This window comes from Triticum aestivum, chromosome 7B (assembly GCF_018294505.1).
Source record: "Triticum aestivum cultivar Chinese Spring chromosome 7B, IWGSC CS RefSeq v2.1, whole genome shotgun sequence".
NCBI classification, from domain to species: Eukaryota; Viridiplantae; Streptophyta; class Magnoliopsida; order Poales; family Poaceae; genus Triticum; species Triticum aestivum.
Window position 1 is genome coordinate 652036205 of NC_057813.1, and position 21259 is coordinate 652057463.

Here is a 21259-nt window from a genome sequence, read left to right on the forward strand (position 1 = left end):
ATCGAATTGGTTCAGCAGGTAAGTAAATTAAGGTGGCTGACTATCATATGCGGGAGGTTGGACAAATAAGTGGTGGAAAGAAAAATAAAATGTGAAACCTTACATTTGTTTTAAGTAAGTATAAGAGATGGAGTATCCCTGCACAATAGTTCAAGCCTCAGGAAGACAAACAGAAAAAATATTACGGAGCCAGGGACCAATCCACCAAGGCCTTGCTCATGCCCAATGGAAGGAGGCCCTATACTTTAATTTCTGCTAAATCTGGCATTTCTCAAGTTTTTTTTCTACCTTCCACACTTGCTCAGTGTTCCGATTGATTGGTTTTTCTCTCATAAAAAAAATTAATGTCTGGATGAAGATTTGTACGATGTACTCACTATTTATTTTCTCACCGATTACTTTTCCTTTCACACTTTCTCAACATTTTCTCTTGCACACACTAGTTCATATGGTTCAACTGGTTGGCACATACACCGTGTTTACTTTAAGCAAAAAAGTTGTAGAAACATATCTCGATAATTTTTGTGTAAATAGCACATAATTTACGCACCGTGTACCTGATAATTTACTTCCAAATACCGTGGTAACTCTTGCCCCGTGCTAAATTGTTGCAAAATATACCCGGTAACTTCTTTGCTAATAGCATGGTACTTTATGCACTGAAGACCTGATAAGGTACAACACCGTGGTAACTTTAACACAGGACACCTTGGTAAGTTATGTGTAAAAGTGTGGTAAATTATGTAGCTGATAACTTACGTACCCTCGGCCTTCGTAACTTTTGACCTGGAAAAGAAGTCATAGAAACATGCCAACATGGGATCTAATTTTGAAGGTCTTGCCGCGACGAATTTAGAGGTGAATTTTTTTTTTTGAATCAGACCGAAGGTTTGAGCTACAATTTGAATTTTTAAACAAGGAGAATCTAGGATGATATCATCTTTGTGTCCTCTAGTACATGCATGTGCATATGGGAGAAGGTTTGGAAACATTTTTCATACCCCGCTAGTTTCGGCATAAGTAGCATGATAGTTTACGTACCGCAAGCGTGATAACTTACTTACCTAGGTGTGGTATCTTTGGACCCTAAAATGTCATCGGGACATACCAACACATGATCTAGTTTCGGAAGTTTCTTCATAATAGATTTAATGGTGAAAAGGAATTCTGAATCGAGCCGACGGTTTGACATACAAAGCATTTTGAATTTTCAAAATAGAAGAATCTAGTATGACATTAGTTTTTGTCCTCTAGTGTGTGTGCATGCATGTACATGTTGAAAGGAGATGAGGTGTTTGTATATATTCCTATAAACATAACGAAGCCGCTACACACACTAAAGTGTGAACGATGCGTGGACGATCCATAATCCAGCGGCCATTGTAGAGGAGGAGGACGAGATTCCAAGGCTTAATTTAATCATCGTGCACAATCGTCTGAATTTGGTCGTCCACGAAGCACTGCTCAAAACATAACGTTCTCATGTTAGTCCACTCTTTTAAAATAACTGCTCATATTTTGGGGTCGCTAGCTGGTAGGTGGATGCATGACGACTTGGTGGATCAATCTTTTGGGAAAGAAGAGTGGATTTTTTTTTCTTTTCTTAATAATCTTTTGTTTACCAAATATTATTTCATTGCGGCTACTAAGTCTTTATCGTACTTTAAATTTGTTACTGGAGACATTACTCCGATATATGAAGGCAAGCTCCTCAATGGAAAAATAGTGGTTTTAAGTCTCACAAGGACATCATATCACATCGCAGAGCGTTGGATGGCTCTTGCTCCATTGTTTGGTAGCATGTAGACGACTAGTGATCCTTGTTGTTTTTTTGTTGGGGATGTGGAATTCTCTTCCCCTTTAATAGAATCCCTTCTTGTACATATAAATCTGCACTAGCTATTTCCCCAATGAGAGCCCCTTTGAGTCGTAGTCACCATAGTCGTTCTCGTGGTTGCGGGTCATCAAATTTTCATGTGATCTTTACTTCTCCTTTGAATTATTTGCATTTACGGCATTTGATGTTCATTGCTCTTGAGTAGAGAACTCTTCCATCTTCTAGCGGAAACCAGGTCGGCAATGAGCTGAGTGGAAGGATTTCTTTCGGCAAAGGGGTGAAAAAGAGGCGGCCACAAAAGAAATCTCTTCTCTTGGAAATTTCCTTATTTTTCCTCCGAGTCCAAGTGATTTTTATTGACTTTTCAGCATTCTTCAGTAAAAAATTTACCAGCTTTTCCAAAATTTTCAGAGTTTTCTCTGCAACTTTCCATAAACTCTTGGGGATTTCGGAAAAGAAGCGAAGCCAGTGTGCAACCGTTGGACACAGTAGATTAGCAAATCACTATTGCAGACGATTAAGTAGCCGGTGTCACCTTCGTGCGGTGAAATTGGGCCCTATGGTCGGTCATCGGTCCGGGTCCTCGCTTGACGACGGTGTTTGTGGTTGTTTTGGTCGTCGCACCGTACTTGGCGTCTTCGGACGTGCATTGCTCCAGAAAACGAGCCAAAGAATGCATGGAAACCACCCATTTCCCCATCTAAATTCCTCCCGGTCATGTGGCCATGCTGCCCCCTAGCACCTACACCTCTGAAGTCTGATTTTTTACATTAGAGCATCTCCAACAGCCGCGCTAAACAAGCGCCGCGTCGCAAATTTTGTCATTTTAGCACGCGCGCAACATGTAGACAAGCTCCGGCGGACGCGCAATAACCGCGCGCGCGGCATATGTAATTGGACGCGCGGTCCGAAACGCCAACTCGCGTTGTGCATTTGGGACGCCGGCTTTCGCGCGCGGCACACACGAGCGCTCGTGCGCACTCTCTCCTCCCCGCCACCTTCGCCTCGCGCGCGCCGGCGCCGGCGAACTTGACCCGATGGACGCACTCGCCGGCACCCCGCTCACCCCATCCTACAGCCGCGGCCCCTCCCCCGCCGCCGCCATCGGAAACCCTAGCACGGGGAGCGTTGGCCTCGCCACCGCCAGAGCTCCTCCGAGCATCGGCCTCGCGCGCGGCCTCTTCATGCCGCCGCGGTCGGGTGGCATCGCGCCGGCGCCTACCCGTGCCGCCGCCGCCCCCTGAAGCTCCCCAATGCGGCACGGCCAAAAAAGGGCAAGACATCCGCGAAGAAGAACAAGGCGGCGGACGGCTCCGGCACCTCGAAGGGGACGAGAAAGAAGCTTGCAGTGCGTGTGACAGGCGCGGCGGCTACCGAAGCGCCGGCGAGCTCACTCGTTGAGCCAGCCGGCGACGCGCACAACGTGTTCGACGATATGCCTCAAAGATAGAAATTTTTTCCAACTTTTCTTTTCTTGTTATTTTTTGAATGCATCCATATAGATAGCTTATTTGCATTGTTCTATATATTTTGTAGTGTCAACGATGATGTATACATGTCAACTATGGGTGTTGGCTCCAATAATTCGCATTGGTCTCAGACTAATGACATGCATTTTGAAAACCATGAGTTCGAGGTGGACGAGGATGGTGAGGGCATTGTCGATGCGCCGAAAGAAAGAGCGGGCAATTACACCAACGCCGATGACATCTTACTATGCAATACTTGGTTGCAAGTGTCGAGGGATCCATCTATTGGATGTGATCAAAGTAGAGATGCTTATTGGGGGCGGATGAAAGAACACTTTGATGGTCGCAATGTGAGTGGAATTGACCGCTCCGAGAGATAACTTCGGTCCCGGTGGTCGACAATCAACTCGGATTGTCAAAGGTGGGCGGCCTGTCAAAAGGCGATTGACAAGTTGAACCCAAGTGGCACAAATGAGGACGATAGAGTAAGTGGCATTTCATACATGTTCATCATACTTGTTGTTGGTGTTCAAAGTGCTAACTTGCTTTGTTTGCATGTAGTACCACATTGCACAAAACTTGTTCAAAGAATAGGAGAGGAAAACCAAGAAGGGGAAGATCAAGAAAGGAAGGATCTTTACCTTGCCTCGTTGCTATGAAGTGTTGAAGGATGATGAAAAACGGAAAAAGCATGAAGATTTGGATGATTTGCATTTGAGCAACAAACGCAAGCGAACAATTGAGTTGAATGATGATGAAGAGGAGGAGGATAATGCATCAAGTGATGACGGCAAGAGAAGCCTCACACCCAACTCGGTTTCATACTCGAAGCCAAAACGACCGGATGAGTGCAAGAAAGACAAAACAGAAAATAAGAAGAGGAAAGGAGATGATGAGATCAAAAATGCTATGGAAGCAATTGTCAATGCAAGAAGAGAAGCCAACAAGGTGAGGAAAATGGCAAGGAACCAAGATGCCGCGGCCGAGGAGAGGAGGGTGGCGGCCGAGGAGAGGAAGGTGGTTTTGGAGGAGAGAAAGATGAGCAATGAGGAGCGAACTAGATTGTTGGAATGGGAGAAGTATTTGTTCTTCTTGGACACATCTAACCTCAATGAGGCGCAAAAGGAGTTTGTCAATCTTTCCTGTGAAGAAGTGTTGATCCAAAAAATAGCCATGATTTGCGCAATGGGTGGCGGTGGCCTTGGCGCAATGGGTGGCGGTGGCCTTGGTGGCATGGGTGGCGGTGGCCTTGGCGCCATGGGAGGCCTGGGTGGCTTTGGAGGTACCGTGGGCGGTTTAGATGCCATGGGTGGCTTTGGAGCTACCATGAAGACCATGGGAGGCATGGGTGGCATGGGTGGCTTTGGAGCACCCCCGGCGCTATGGCCGCCATGGGAGGCATGAGTTTTGCTTCTCTCGTAGGAGGCATGGGTCCACCTCTAGCTGCCATGGGCGGAATGTCTTCCGGTGTGCCTCACACACCTTTCTATGGAGATGCCGTTGAAGATCTTGCCAACACCATCCGAGTTTCACGTCATGCGGTGCGTGACAATGATAATGAGGAGGAAGAATCATCTTCCGAAGATGAGGACGAAGACGAGGACGAGGCTTGATGTGTCTTTCTCTCGTTTGTGTCATGAACTTGGTTTGCATTTTGAACTTGGTTGGATGAACTTGTGGGCATGATTTTGAACTTGTGGGCATGAACTTTTATTCATCAACTTGTTTGTGTGAAATTTATATGTCGTGTGCATTGCATTTTGAATGTTTGAAATTCATTTGTGTCCAAAATGCAATACATGCAATGCCCCGGCGAGTCGTGCGCGCTGTATTTTTTGCACGCTGCTGGAGCGGCGCATGTGCACTACATTTTAGCGCGGTTGTTGAAGTCAGAGCTGCAGGTCGCGCAAAGCCAGGCGAAGCGCGCGCGGCAAAATAGTTTTTAGCGCGCGGTGCGTTGGGCGGCTGTTGAAGATGCTCTTACTTAGGAGCGTTGCAAAACCAATCGCGTCCCGTTCTCTCGTGTGCGTGAGTTTTGCTGGAACAGATCGAAGCCATTAGCATCGTGTATGTGCGTCCCGGGCCGAATAGCTAAGGCGCCAACCTTGTTGTGTATCTTGTGTTTTATTTTATGGTAATATTTATCTCATTCATATCATAAAAATCATAGCACAATCCATATAAACACTAATCTGATAAAACTGAAAAGACAGTAGAACGCTAACTCTTACACAAAGGATCATTAACGAAGTAAAAAAATTACAATCAAAATCAAATAATTCTTTGAACTGGACACCAACGTTCATCATCTGTTTTCAGCACCACCACAATAGCCATTAAAGAAAAAAATATAACGCGTCACCTTCTCACCCGAGCTCGATGTGGCTACATCATTAATATGCAACTTTGCGGACCTACTGCAAGGTGACTCACCAAAGGCAAAGCCATTGTCTTTGAACGAATCAGAGTGGGAAAACACCACAGGCATGCCTCGAACTTCAAATCTGGCACCTCCTCTCGACAGAGATGTCAGAGGGGGAAACCATACCAACTAGCCACAAACCACGGACCCAGCACACGATCCATCATCTTTCAGATACCATCGATGTAGACCGCAATCTGCATACGCTCCTGGATACCTCCCAAGCTACACCGGCGCTGGAACAAACATCGTCGCAATGGCGGAGCCCGAGGATGCTGCCGCCGCCACGTCATCCTCGCTCGAGGTTTTCAAATCCATCTCAAACTATAAAGTCGATTGCCTCGTTGGGAAAGGATCTTAAACTTCTTTGTTTAGCGCCGCCATCACCGTCACTGAAGACAGGAAGATGATCTGGTATCTTGTGTGTGGCCAGTCATCCCGGCAGGCCCCAAGGCGGAAGGGCCATGCAACGCAGGCGCTGCTGTTCCTGGCACACGTCCTTCCGCCATGCGGCAAGTCTGAAAGCAGCTTCCGCCATGCAAGATGCATGCAGGTACTTCCCGCCATGGCTTAAGGCGGAATCTTACAGATGCCGTTAGCTTCTTCCGCCAAGGCATTTCTTATAATTCTACTCAGAGGGGTGTGTTTTTTGTCATTTCTGTTGCCCGGAAGGGGTACAAATCAATGTAGAAAATATATATCCTGGAGTCGGACACAGGACACACAATACAAAATGTCTTTCCATTTCACTACGATTCTCCTCCGTCAGATATGAATCAAACTAGAACCAAACGCGCACTTTGCCACGCGGTTTGTCAAAAGCCATTGTGTGAAAGTTTTCTCTTGTTATGTCGCTTATACTCTAGATATTGTTCTAACAAAATCAGTAGGTAAATAACATGAAAATTCCAATCCACATATTGATAACTTCATTATCTAAGAAATAGTATCATTTCGCTTACCACATACCATATTTGTTTCACACAAAATAGAACACGCAATGGAATAACTTAGAAAAATATCAGTGATTCTGCATTGCAATTTGTAATCAGCCAAAAGATTACATCAAAGCTATCCTGGCGCACATACTATGTTCTGCATATATACCAACAGACTATAATATAATTGATATATGGATTGCTTAAGGTAATTAAAAGTTCTACAAAACAACACACTATACCGAGATTTCCTTTTAATTTCAAAGCCATGGCCCCACATGTTTCTATGTAATCAAATATGATATACACATATAAAAATTGTTAGTCACCTATTTATCCCCCGTCTAATCGATCATATCAATCCTTTCAAGCACGTCATGCATCCTTAGTTGGCTGCATTCTTTGTCGCCGGCGGAGCACAAAGTATCAGCGGATGGGCGAGGGAGGATGGAGATCGCCGTGAAGCCGTGAATCCATGGTGTTGCGCATCATGGGAGGGGCAGGGGAGGTTGCGGAGATCGGTTTGCGCTTCGCGTATGAGAAACAAGAGAGAGGGAGCGGTCATGAATGTGCGAAGTAAGGGGTAGAGATAAAGGCATGCGAGGGAAAGAGCGGTCAAATGAATATCACGCGGAGAAAGAAATGACCAAATAACCAAGAGCACGGAGAGCGCCCCATTTCCAGGGAGCATAGTAACTTCAAAGATTATTATTTTTCTCTTACCGAAAACACAATACTCTTACAATCTTCAAAAAAAAATATACCTACGTTGAGCAAAAGGTACTGACCGAAGGTCCACCTTTAATCTCTCCAAATTATTGAAGCTAAATTTGCTTCGCAGTCTAGGATCCGAAGTCTTTCCTACTTTTCACATGCACGAGCTAACTTAGAGAATCCACGAGCGTCGGTGTTGCCTTGACTACTACTTTGCTTGCAAGAAGAGACATTGCTCGTGTCTGATTTGCGGGATCTAATTGGACTGTTATAATGGAATTTTACAATACACGAGTTGAATCTATGTGAAAGTTCAAGTTCTCACTGGACTGCGTTTGGATCACGCAGAGTGTAGTCTTACATATTTGAAGCAGGAGAGATTTCACATGATTTGTTGGGTCAAAGAAGTATGACCCGGCCTAGGATCACAAATGTTTCGGCCTGGAGGCACAAAATTGGCGTGCGCCATCCTATTAGTGTTACTGCACCATGTTGAGACCTTCTATTCCGTGTGTTATGACTTACAAGCAAACCCGCAGCTCAGCTCAGCTCAGCTCACCAGTTTTTTTAATTTCTTACATGAAAAATAAATGTTCTTATTTCATAGGTTTTTATTGTTAGTAAGTTTTACAGCATGGGGAAATCATATTGTGAAAGATGAAAAATTGAACAAGTGAGCGTACATATAAATGTTCATCGTGTAACTGAATAAAATTGTAACTCATTTTGAAAACATTCATCGATACTTAATTACATGAACATCTTTAAAATGTTCACCATGTATTTTAAAAATATTCACGGTGTATTAAAAAAATGTTCACAAGTTACAAAATTGCTCACAAATTTCAAAATGTGTTGCTGAATAGTTTAAAAACCTTCATGAGTTTCTAAAGATGTTTGTGCTTTCTTTTAAACAGTACAAATTCAGAAGAAACCCATGAAAAAAGGAGAAACCGGAAGAATCACTGGAGGAAAAAGGAAATCGCAAAAATCACTTTGACAGCAAATGGGCCAGCCCAACATCCGTGCAACCCTGCCATGGTCACCGTTCATGCAGGGGAGCTCCTATGCAGCGCTGCAGGCGCCCGTTAACAATCCGGCGCCTGCAGCGTTGCTAGCCTGGGCCGGCCCACTAGCATGTTGCCCCAGTTTTTTTATTTGTGTCGAAAATAAAAATATAAAATCAAAAAAGGTTAACAGATTTAAAGATAAAAAAGGTTCAACCATTTGAAAAAAAAAAGTTAATGTCTTCAAAAAAGGTTCAGCAATTTTGAAAAAAAATCATCAATTTTTTAAAAAAGTTCATTCAAATTGAAAAAAAAATCATCCAATTTAGCAAAAGTTCATTATTTTTTTAAAAAAAGTTCATTAAATTTGTAAAAATTTCATAGAAATTCAATAAAAAGTTCATCTATTTTTAGGAAAAATTCATCGAACTGAAAAAAAAAGTTCATAAATCTAAAAAAAGTTCATCCATTTTCAAAAAAGTTCATCAATCTGAAAAAAACTGTTGAAATCTAAAAAAAGTTCAATGATATTCAAAAAAGTTCATAGGATTATCAAAAAAGAAAATAGTCAACCGGCGCCTAGATGGGCCGGCCCATTTACATAAGCCACAGGCGCCAACCAGTTAACAAAAATGCACGTTAACTGGCGCCACAGGCACCAACCAGTTAACAAAAATGCACGTTAACTGGCGCCACAGGCGCCAAACAGGAAATGCGTCCATGCAGCATGCGCGGAATAGGATTCACTGATCTCAGAAGAAAAAAGGATTCACCCAGCATGTTACCATATACCACCATTCCAAGTTTCCACGGTCAGTATTTCCAAACAGTTTTATGTTTATGGTTCAGTGATCAGTGGTTTCAAAAGTGGTCACCAAATGTTGCTGTACTTGAAATTTACAGAGCAAGTTCGCTTGTATTTATTGCTTGCCGAAGATTGCATGAACGGAAAAAAGTTTCCCAATACCCCTGTGTTCTTCCATCTTTACATTGATGTGATATATCTAAAATTACCTCCCGTTTTATAGAAGAGGCTCAACAAGGCTCACTTTATTTTTTGACTTGTTTGAATCACCACTAGGTTTCTTCAGAATTCCGGTAGGCTGTTGCCCTGGCTGACCCTGTCCCTGTGAACCCTGAAGGAAATGCAAAAGATGAACATCTAAGGGACTTCCACCAGAAATTCATGGAAGCACAGACAAAACTGTTATTAGGAACAACCATGATCTTCAAAACAAGACAAAAATGCTACGTCACTGTTAATACAGATTGGACTAAAACCAGCATCTCAGCAAAGACGAGATAGGAGCATGGGTTTGGGTGAGACTGCAAGCCTCTTCGACCATTTGGGATTTTATTACATCCGGACAGCATCTGTTTGGAAGATCGCCCTAGAGACTATACCTAAGTAATAGGGTACACACATACTTCTTACTAAGCCTCTAACTGCAATTTAACTGTTGCAAAACAAGTTTAGGCGGTGACTTATAAATAATCATCACAGCTCATAAACTTGCCGGAAGCCTATCATTGAAGTTTATGTTAAATGTTAAAACCAGCTAATTCAATAGTTCGGGAATGTCGACGAAAAAGTCAAAAAACTGAAGGAGATTTTCTGTCTAAATCTTGTGAGCAGTTCCCTACTGGACAAACAAACAACAGCGAAATCAAGATAACAAGATTTATATTCATATCATACCTACCCTCTCTATCCGCAAAATTTTATAGTATCAAATCTCTAACGATCAAAATTAAGGAAATTGATTCATACTCCAAATTTCAAGAGTCAAGAAAAATTTGTGCTAGGATAACATATCATGCAAGATATTCGTGTATATTTTGTTAATCAGCTTGCATCATAAATAAAAGTGGAAAGTTACCTTTTGACTCAATAATTTTCGATAAGATGGAACCCTTGCAACTGCTGATGCAGCGACTGCAGCAGCCACTCGGATCCTGTGAGGGAGGGAATTAAGTTGCATACAGTATCACTTGGCAGAAGGTGAAGAATGCCAGGAGCAGGTAGCTCCAGGAAGGATGAGACATACCTTTGATGGACATCAACATATTCGTCCGTCTCATCAACTATCTCCTCCTGTAAACTCCAAAGGTCAGAATGGTGAGGAACTCAAAAGGTTTGAATTAAATCAAAACTAAGAACTTAACAAATATGACACTTCCAGTTGAAAGCCCAAACTTATAGTAACAAGGCTAGAGCTTTCAGAAACAATCAAAACAAACATGGCAATCTGATTATAGATCTGGTTAGAGGTGGTTATGCAGTACGTTGACCAATTTATCACCTTTGCGTAGATATACAATTCCAACTTTTTGAGAATAATAAAAAAAACTGGCAATCTGAGTACATATGTGGTTAGAGATAGTCATTTAGTACGCCATGTGTTGGGTAAATGGACGAAGGAGATGAAGAGTACATGCATAGCAAAATTGATTTCCAGAACAAGTTTTTCCATTATCATGGCAACATAATTAATTCCATTATCATGACGGAGAAAGTTAGGAATGTTGGATGGAAGTAGAGAACATGGTTCATATTTACTTGTGTTGCGTGCACAAGTTGGCCATATGCCGAAATGAAATGTATACTTAACGAGTTCAAACATGATCTTTTTTTTCCCAATTTGCCAAAATGATTAAACGGAATTATGTAAATTATCACGAAAACAGGTACCTCTCACCCTGAGAAACAAAACTTTGGTTGTTCAATGAACAATGTAGAGTTAAATTGGTGGTTGCAAGACAAAGGCTAAAATTTATGCACCTAACCTCTATTGTTACAGTTTACTCCATATGTACTGTGTTTTTCTGCTCCTAAATTCCAAATGCAGTTGTCCACCATACACCAGAAAAATGGCAACACTACCTTCCAAAGAAGAGCAACTTGGTGTGTTTACATCTTACCTGCAAGAGTTCTTCAAATACGTCTTCCAGTGTGATGATACCAATGACACTACCATTATCCATATCCTCTGATAACTGAGCCAATGCATTTGACGGTGTATCATTCGGCTGCATCGAGTGGGCTTTATTTCTATTAACCTGCATGTTCTGCTGTCTTTCAGTATCAACAATAATAGTATCCACCCTTTCATCAGTACTGGCTAGCAAGGGTGCAGTCAGTTGTGTTGCCCCAGCCGACTCCATACCAGGTTCAGTTTTATCATGAGGTGGTGCATTCTTAGGCTTTGCCTTCACAACAGCAGCCATATGACTACCTCCTTTCTGAAACTCGTTCAGTATATCATACAAAGGCATGTCTGAAGGAACCCTGGGAGAGATTAATATTTACCAATTGCATGTCAGCACAGTTTATATTCTAGTACTAGTAGAGCAACACAGACACTACAAAAAATCGAGCAATTATATAAAAGTTTGAAAGAGATGTTTTCCAATTTATATTTAAATAGAATTGGGATATATACCTTGGAATCCTCCTAATGGAAACAGCACTAACTGGCGTCTCTATTTCAGCACGAACTGTCAGAAGACTTTTGACCTGAGTAATATTTAAATGGTTCAAGTTAGTAAAGTACATAAAAAAGATTACTGAGTAATTCTCCATGGCATAATTTTTACCTACCAATAGGAGACCTATAACATTTCTAGGGCTTCCTGAATACACAGGTACACGGCTGTGGCCCCGGGCAAGAATTGTACCAATTGTTTCCCTGTAAATACAAGTAAAGAAGGTTCACTATAAATAACAGTATGCAATAAGCATGTCAAAAGTTGCATAGCGGAGTCCTCTTGATATATAGTATTCACAACTGTTTATTAATTATAATGTCTAGGTCAAACTTTAAAATGATTACATCACCGAAGTATAGATCCACAGATAGAGAGAAAGCTAAGGGAATTCAATCAGGATCAATGGAATATGCTTGCTAGAAGAACCAACAAAATTAGAAGCAGAAAATGGCACAAATGGACAATGGAAACTGCTCATTGCAACCTTTCAACTGAAGGACTTAATACTTCAACGAATCTAAAACTAATATGATTCAACTTTGTTATCTGCCATCAATAAGCATACACACACTGACCAAAATCACAGTCACAAGTGTTGATGCTTGATACACAGTCACAAGTACATGATCAAGCTATTAGTCTTGAGTACTTCAGAGCTTGCTTCAGTTGACCAAACAAGTGTGTCTGATTCACCCTGATTTTGAAAGCTATGTATAGTGTATACATAGCATGTTTACCTAGTTCTAGCGTGTTTGTATCACCCAATTGTATAAAGTGTTCTCTGCATATGTACCGCACATTTACGTGCATATATTTAGGCATAGAGGCTCATAACAAATACACATGTTCTTGGACCTTGGTAATATGTGTATCATTATTTTCCTAGGATGAGGAATATATTTTGAGCAACACTAACATACTACGTGTGTTTCTCCATACAAACTCATGGGTATTTATCTAGCATGAGGAAAGCAAAGAATTGGGAAAAGAATAGCAAAACACAACAAGAGAACCATTAGATCAATGGTACTCCCTCCGTTTCTTTTTAGTTTGCATATAAAATTTGGTCAAAGTCAAGCTTTATAAAGTTCAACTAACTTTATATTAAAAAATAACATTCACAATATGAGATCAATATTATCAGATGCATCATGAAATGTATTCTCATACTATATAGTTTTAGTATTGTAGATGTTCGTGTTTTTTGATATAAATTTGGTCAAAATTTGCATAGTTTGACTTTAAACAAATTATATATGCGGAGTAAAAAGAAACGGAGGGAGTAATAAGCAACACCATTGAGATAATGGTCTACCAAATGGAAATGCATTTTTACCAATCCAACTTGGAGTCCACATCTAAAGAGAAAGTTGATTCAATAGGCGTCATAGCTTCTTCGGCGGTCTACATACACAATAAAATGAGTTTTCAGCCGAAGTCAACTTCATAAAATTGAGTTCCGATCCACAGTGAAGCACTACACTGTGAAATCGTAACCAAAATATTTGCTTCATAAATGAAACTGAGGCACCTAATCCTGAATTCAATACAAAGAAAAGAAGAAGCACACTATTGTTGACTGCTCAAGCCTTGCCACATATATTAAACTAGTTTTGGATGAGAACCATGATTCGTAGCTGGAAGCTTCAGGTGCAGGCATAATTATTGGGGATATTATACCTTGTTAAATGCTAATAAAAGAACACAAAAGAGAATCATAGCTAATTTGCTTTCGTCTTCCCAAAAGCAAAATGAGGCGGCTACATCGAGAAACAATAAGAAGTCAAGCAACATCTAGTTTTATGCCAACTACGAAGCTTATTTCAATTTTGGTTGCCAATGGTGCCCCTTGATCAGTTTTTTTCAAGTGGTAACAATGAGGTTGCTTGTTTTGGTACCACAAAATCGGCTTCCCTAGGCAGACCAAAATTTTGTCTACTAAGTGGTTTGGCCACCAACTTACCTAGCCCACCTCTGAAAACTTGTCGATTTTCGACAAGTTTTAGAGTTGTCAAATGTAGTGTGCCAAAATGATGGTCAGCCAAACTTCTGCCGCCGACCAAGTAAATTTGTTAATTTTGCAAAGTTCCAGATATATGGTTTGAAAATCAGTTCAACTTTCAATTAGGAATAACTAATTCAACCAGGGATCCCGAATGGTCAAGACTACCACACCACTGGGTAGCCTTGGTCATTTGTCAAGGACCGCTAGCCTATTAACCACAACCACCACCACCACCGCCCCCCATTCCCCGCAAGAATGTAACCATTCAATCTCACTTGAATAGAATTCAAGAGGAAAGGCCTCCAAGGGCTTGAAGATTTGGAATGGATCTGAGGGAGTCACCTCACACGCCTAATCCTCCGGCCTCCAAGGTGACATTGTCAGGAGTTTGAAAACATCAAACGACATTGCCGCAATTAAAAAAATAACCAAAGATGAAGGCGGAGGCTAATCCCAATCAGACGCACGTTGTTGATGCACATGTGTTGCTCTGATGGCGAATGCACGACAAGGTTAACGGTTGTGGTATTTTTTGAATTATGTTAGTAGAGTATGCATATTATTTATTTTTTACTTTTTCTTAGTCTAGTTGTCATCTGCACGTATAGCAAGAAGATCAAGTTCAAATGAGTAGTGGGTGGTGTATTCAAGGGCTATATAATTAGTTGGCACTAGCATGTATTGCGCAAGGAGCGGATGGTGTATCCAACAGGATTGCTAGTTTGGTATCTAATAATGAGTTGTGCCTATAAAGAGAACAAGTCAAAATTAGGAGGAGATTATGGCAAACAATGTGGCTTGACAATTAGATTTGTCGTGGTCGAGTTGGTGGAGTAGACAAGTTTGGATTTAGATTTTGGAAATAATCCACAGCTTACGTAGTCATCTCTGAGTTGAAAACATGGTTTCCAATCCAAGTTTGCCTACATGTGATGCATACATGAGCCATATTCATGTTTGATTCATTCTCCTACTTTTCATGTATGAGTAAGTCTACAAGTCGTGTAGTTTGGTTGCTATAAATAAAATGGGAAGGTGAAAAACCAAAGGCCTGAAATTTTATCAAAATTATTAATCATACTTCAGCTTATGCCTATGTGATACCAAAAGGAAACATTGATTTGCCCCATAGTAGATGTGCCTAAGAGGATCTGTCCTCCTTTACATTGCTATTCTATCTTATGCCCCAAATTGATATCCCAGTACAAGCTTGGGCATTTACTTACTAGCTTGCAGAGCTGTCAACCAAACGATAGCTCGTCAGATCCACGCTGTTCGTCACACATCAAGATCTGAACACCAGACATTTCTATAACTTGCTGACGTTCAGAGGGGTATCCTGGGACATGAAGTCTTATGTTTGGAACAACATCATCCCCCTGAGACATCGAATTTTCCTGTGGCTTGCTTTCAAGGGCCGTTTAAACACTAAATACAATATGGTGCGCAAGCACTGGGCTGCTATTGCTCCGGTTGCGGATTGTGACACTTGCCCGGCCACAGAAACAATCAGTCACATCATTCTGCGTTGCAGGCACAGCTCGCAGCTGTGGGACAAGTTGGAAGTTGCAGGCCTAGCGGCTGATGCTAATGATATCTCCAGCTTTGTGCACCAGGTGCAAGAGAGTTCGGTCTTTGGACAGCTGTGGTGCATCCTCTTTGCTGCGTGTGCTGTCACAGCTTGGCAAGCTACAAATGATCGCACTTTCAACAATAAGATCTGGACTCCCAGGGTACTTTTTACACACACAGCAGAATTGCTTAAGCTATGGAGCAACAGGGCGAGACACGTACGAGACAAGCAAGTTCTTCTCTCCTGGGCTGCTAGGTTGCATGGCTGATTTCTGATGTAGCTCCCCCAGCTTTCTGTTTCGACCTTGTTTCCTCTCTGTGTTTTCCTGGCTCTCAATAGCTAGGGGTTTGGAGGCGCTTTGTTTCCAACAAACTCATGTAATTTGGCCTATGGTCATCCGGGCTCCGGCTCGTTTTGAATGCATAAGGCAGATATAGGTCTGCCTTTTCTTTCAAAAAAAAAAAGATAACCCAGTAGAGAATATTTTTTGCTGAAAACTGTAGAGGAAACCCCAAGATGTTTTTTTAGCAAAACAAATAAGTATGTACAATTAGCACTATGCAAGACAGGGGCGGGGGGCATATATAGGGGGGAGGAAAGAGGGGAGGAGAACAAGAAGAATGTACAAGCGTATGTGCAAGGTGATCTAGGCCAGCGCATCAAGCGAGATGCGAAGGGGAGCAGCTCGCTCCTTCATTCTTGAAGAGAAAGAATCAAGTGCCCAAACTGAGGTTGATATGTCAAAGATTATATAAAGCCGAGCAAATCCAGTCACCTCAACTATGGGGCAAATCCTAAATTCCCTCGTGAAAAACATGTTAGGACCAAAACTATGAAGATGTTGCACACCTTTTCAGTTAAGTCCAACGCTCCACTTATGATTGTAGTCTCATCATGGGTAAGCTCTCCACCCTTGCCAGCCTGCCATGAGAGAGGCAATTAACTGTGAGATAACATTGGTACAAGTGCATACTTCTTATAAGGTTACATGCTAAAAGCATATTACCGCTTTGCTAAAAGCATATTACCGCTTTGCTATGGATAGAAACAAGAGCTTTCAACTGAGCTCGCCTGAAAAGCGCAGATTCATGCCCAAGAGCAAAGTCTAGGAGCTGTGGGGCAATATAAAATGTCAACCACTTCAGTCACCAATAGATAAATCACATCAAGGTTAAACTTTGAACAAAAAATTAAAACAGATAAGGTTACATACTGTTCCATGTCAGTTTACTAAAGGGATACTACATTAACCTACAACATTTGTACTTAATTACTGCATGAGCTGTGTACATTAATTGCAATTTTTCAATCACACATGAACACTACATATTTTTTGTTTGAAATAGAACAAAAAGGTACAAACAGATTGTTCATGGCTCTTAGCTACAGAAACCTTGATACAAGCTAGCTACAGCAAGGGGCGTTCACTAAATATGCTTGAACACAAAGTTAACTGTTGACGATCGCTTTCCCAGAAGAAAATTAGCATCACCAAACTAATGGCAGGGATTAAGAAAGACCTAAAGTATTATAACAGGTATGGACTTCAGAAGGATTGATTTTTCTGACTGGAAACAAATGCCTGGAAATTATAAGACTCTTTAAACCTACCAATAACACCCTACTTAGTAGAGAACCATAACTAGCAAGCACTACCTTCCATTACTCTTTTGCATCGCGCAGACATGGGCCATACCTACAATTTCCAGTCACTATTTTTTCTTTCTCGAGATATCTGGCAGCAGTAGTTCAAGTCCCAACATACAACAGCGAACAAATAAATAGAACTACATGTTCTTTCGTAAGAGATCTAAAATTTGTGTTAGCTCAGCATATACAAACCAACAAGGCTGCTGAAATGGAAAGTAAAGCAATAATGGATATCTATGATAACCCAAATACCAGCTATGATGAGCAGGGCTAAATAAGAATAGAAACAAGAAAGCACTTGCACGCATGTTACCAAAATTTCCTAATTAGAGAAGTGTAACCAAAATATCACTTCATGACCTTGTCCATCACCAAAGAGCAGTGAGCCCAGGCCTCATAATAATAGTCTAATTCACTGGAATTCAAAATCTAGGCCACTGGATAAGCTTCAAAGGATTTTGATACAGTACAAATTAAAACTTTTCTATTGAGTAATGTGACTTGGCTGATTTACCTTCCCAATCGGGTAAGCAATAGGATAGGCAATGAACATGACGATGCGTACGAGCCAGACAAAGCTAGCACCCACTGCCAGCCCATACCTGGTACATATTGCTTGAGGTATAACCTGGTTGTCGAAATGTAATGATCAATCAGATAATCTGTGGGCCGGTAACAGAAATATAAATGCTTGGACATAAGATGCATTACCTCCCCAAAGGCAAGAACAAATGTCACTGACAATATAATTGCAAGAACAGGATTGAAAATCCTGTCAAGGAATATAGGGAGAGCCTGAAAAGGGCGCAAAGAAGTAAGCAGAAGAGCCACTGGTTAAAATAAAAAAACACAAGAGAAGAATGGATTCTCTGTCTACAAATAGCTCAACAATTCAGAAATAAAGTACGGGAAAAAATATGCACATGTGTCAATTAAACTAGGAGAAAAAGTTTGCAAATATTGATGTTGAAGATCCTTAGTGCAGAGCTCACCAAACATACCCACAAGACAAGCGAAGATACTGACATGAATGTTATGAAATAACTTAGCAGTTAGCACTGTGGTTATGTTGAATTCTGGGAGTTTAATTGTCAGCTCATAGCCTCATACTATCCAGTTTACAATATCAGTCCTCTGTCATGCAAAATATTGGCATTGCATGTTGTCCAGCTTGACATGATTAAGAAATTCAGACAAGTGCACGCTCATATTAGCAACTTAATCACAAGTAACAGACTGAACATATGCTCTGTTAACTCAATGACTTAATTATATAGCATAACAATCCTAATAGAACTCTACAAGAAAATCCTATTGCTTCAAAAACTAGAATGAGGAGCTTAGTAGTATATTAATTTAGCTACAGCTTTTTGGTACATTCTCAAGTAAATCATGGCTACACCATTTTGTACATTCCCAAGTAAATCACTTCAGAGTAAATTTATATTGGGCGCATTCCCAAGTACATCACTTTAGAGTAAATTTATATTGGGCGCAAAGCATGATAATGTAAACTTGATAAGGCACCAACACAGGACTAAAATCCTTTTTTTCTTCAAAAGAATGCAAACACTGAAAAACAATAAATGCAAACACTGGCTCCCACATGTAGAATGATCATATACCGGAAATCGTGCGACAGCGTGATTTAATACAGACAAAAGTGAACAAGGTGTTCAAGGTCAATAACTTTTCGAGTGCCTGAGCTAGAAACTTGAAACCAAAATTGCGTACCTCCATGGCACAAGCATTACAGAGCAGCAGAGTGACAAGAAGCTGGTGCTGCTTTTTTACAACCGGAAGGATAGCAGCTGCAGCAAACATAATGCATCAGTAACCTAAACAGAAACAGCAACAGAAAATGCCAATCGGGTAAAGGAGATGAGCCGTGTTTATCTGCATGGGTCGGACATTAGCTACTGTGCTGAATGATGCAGCATTTAGCTAGCAGTAACAGTCAATAAGCGGGATCATTGCTGCCATTAGTTAGAAATAAAATTTGTAAATCCTGGCAGATGAGCTCTTAGATGTCCACATAGAGATGTGTAATATAATTGCCTAAGACGAATGATGTTTTGTCCTAATGTGAGACTGGGGAATGGAAAATCATGGAACAGACAACGGGAAAGAGGAGGGCGCCTGGTCCAACTATCCAGCCGTAGGCCCCACCCACGACATTTTCCGCCGCCGGGGGATAGACGCGGGGAGCAGACTAATCATATCCAATCCAATCCAAACCCCTCCGGCGGCGACCGGCGCAGCCGTTGTTGTGACGGAGCGGAGGAGGCGGGTGTTTGGGGATCTTACCGGCCTGAGCCTTCTCGGCGTCGGTGCCGCTGCGCATGAGGATCTCCAGATCCACGGGGCCGAGCGACATGAGGCCCAGGGTGAGCCCCGACATGATCCCGGCCAGCAGCACCAGGAGGGCGGAGAAGGCGGCGTACGCCCACCACAACGCCGTCCCGAACTCCGTGTCCTCCCCACGCACCGCCGCCATCAGCAGCGCCGCGCTCGGCGCGGGCCGCGCCGCCGCCCCCACCACCATCCGCACCGCCACCGCCGCCAGGCTCGCGGCCCTCGCCCTCCCGGCCGACGACATCCGGGGCTGCAGCCTCCGCTCTCAATGTGGGCGAGAGAGAAGAACACGAATGCAGCCCTGCTGTCCTGCTCGGTCCTCGCTGCACAGTCATGCCCAACCACCACCACAAAGTCTTTTGGGTGCGTTTGATAGCACGTATGGACCTAGTCTGGTTATTCTTCTCTCACGCCAACTCCAGCGCTAGAACCCATCCCGACGTCCGTTTTTTGTCTGTTTGGGGAGCGATTTGGTGGACGTCCGGGGGGCGGACAGGAGCATGAGTCATCGGCACCCAACGAGCTTGGCTCTCTAGAGGAAGGGACGACTACGGATACTTCATCAGCAAATAAACAGTTGTGGTCTGCGCTTTGGAAAATATATGTGGTGCCGAAAGTAAGAGTTTTCTGATGGCGAGTGCTTCGCGGTATCTTGCCGGACTCCTCAACCTTGAAGCGTCGACACATTAAGCCACTCGGACGCTGTGACATCTGTCAGGCAATGGATGAAGATTTGATGCATGCGCTTATTTCATGCTCGCATGCGAAGCAGTTCTGGATTGCGGCCAAGGAGCGATTCGACCTTCAACTCCCTCGGTTGCATCCGTTAACGTGGGCGCGTGATATTGTGTTGGATCCTATGTTCACAGACGACAACAGATGCAAGATCATCACAATCATGCACGCCATATGGACCTCCAGGAACAAGTGGACTCATGATCAAGACGGATATGATCCTGTTCAGACACTCAAATGGATCCATGAAACCCTATCTTTGCTGGAGTTACCTGTCCGTCGCACAAGGATGCAGGCGGGACAGGGCTGGAGACCCCCTGACACGGGGTGGATTACCATCAACACCGATGGATCGGTTTTCCCGGATGGATTAACAGGCGGAGCTGGTGGTGTTGCCCGGTCCCATTTATCCTTCATTGGGGCTTGGTGCATGCCGCTAGTTGGCGTTTCCGATCCTTTCATCGCCGAACTACTAGCCTTCCGGGAGGGTGTGATCTTTGCTCAGCTTCGCGGGATGTCACATGTGATCATGGAGGTCGATAGCATGGAGCTGGTCACCCAATGGATCTCGCACGGCAACTCACGGTCGGTTGCAGCGCCTATCTTACGAGAACTAGATGATATAGTCCTCAATTTTGTTTCTTTTTCGGTTCACCATGTTAGCAGGGAGTTCAATACTCCGGATCACTCGTGTGCACAACGTGCTTGCTCTCTCGAGGCCACGGAGTGCTGGTTAGAGCAGAGCCCCGATTTCCTCCTTGTTAGCCTACGGGCAGACTGTAACCGAATGATCCTGAAATAAAGTTCTAGTTTCGATGCAAAAAAAAAACTCCAGCGCTAGACCCCATCCGGACATCCGTTTTTGTCCGTTTGGGGAGCGATTTGGCGGGCGTCCGGGGGGCGGACATGAGTATGGGTCATCGGCGACCAACGCGCAGAAGGCTCCTGGCACCCCAAAAACAGTCTGTCCCGCCTCGCCCCGAGCTCGCTATGCCGCCTCGCGCACACCCCAGAGCACAAGGCCGCGGCCGCCCTTTCCTCTGTCGTCGCCCCCAGGCCGCGGCC

General features: G+C 42.8%; 1 protein-coding gene across 2 annotated transcripts; it reads right to left on the reverse strand.

Annotated features, from left to right (window-relative positions):
• Positions 1-9204: 9204 nt before the first annotated feature.
• Positions 9205-19825, reverse strand: LOC123156769 (DUF21 domain-containing protein At4g14240). 2 transcript variants are annotated; one of them, XR_006478388.1, is made up of 14 exons: positions 19412-19825; positions 18839-18915; positions 17816-17899; positions 17619-17732; positions 16483-16566; positions 16304-16375; positions 13213-13280; positions 11989-12076; positions 11831-11904; positions 11555-11676; positions 11310-11447; positions 10436-10482; positions 10268-10343; positions 9448-9523 (listed from the first exon to the last, which is right to left on the reverse strand). XR_006478388.1 is itself a non-coding variant. In XM_044574948.1 (13 exons), exons 1-13 carry the CDS (start codon positions 19701-19703, stop codon positions 9410-9412), a joined length of 1557 nt encoding a protein of 518 aa, XP_044430883.1. In that variant the 5' UTR covers positions 19704-19820; the 3' UTR covers positions 9205-9409. The 2 variants fall into 2 exon arrangements, 1 of the variants encoding a protein (XP_044430883.1); XM_044574948.1 differs by having other exon boundaries at positions 9205-9523; positions 11310-11676; positions 19412-19820.
• Positions 19826-21259: the final 1434 nt, after the last annotated feature.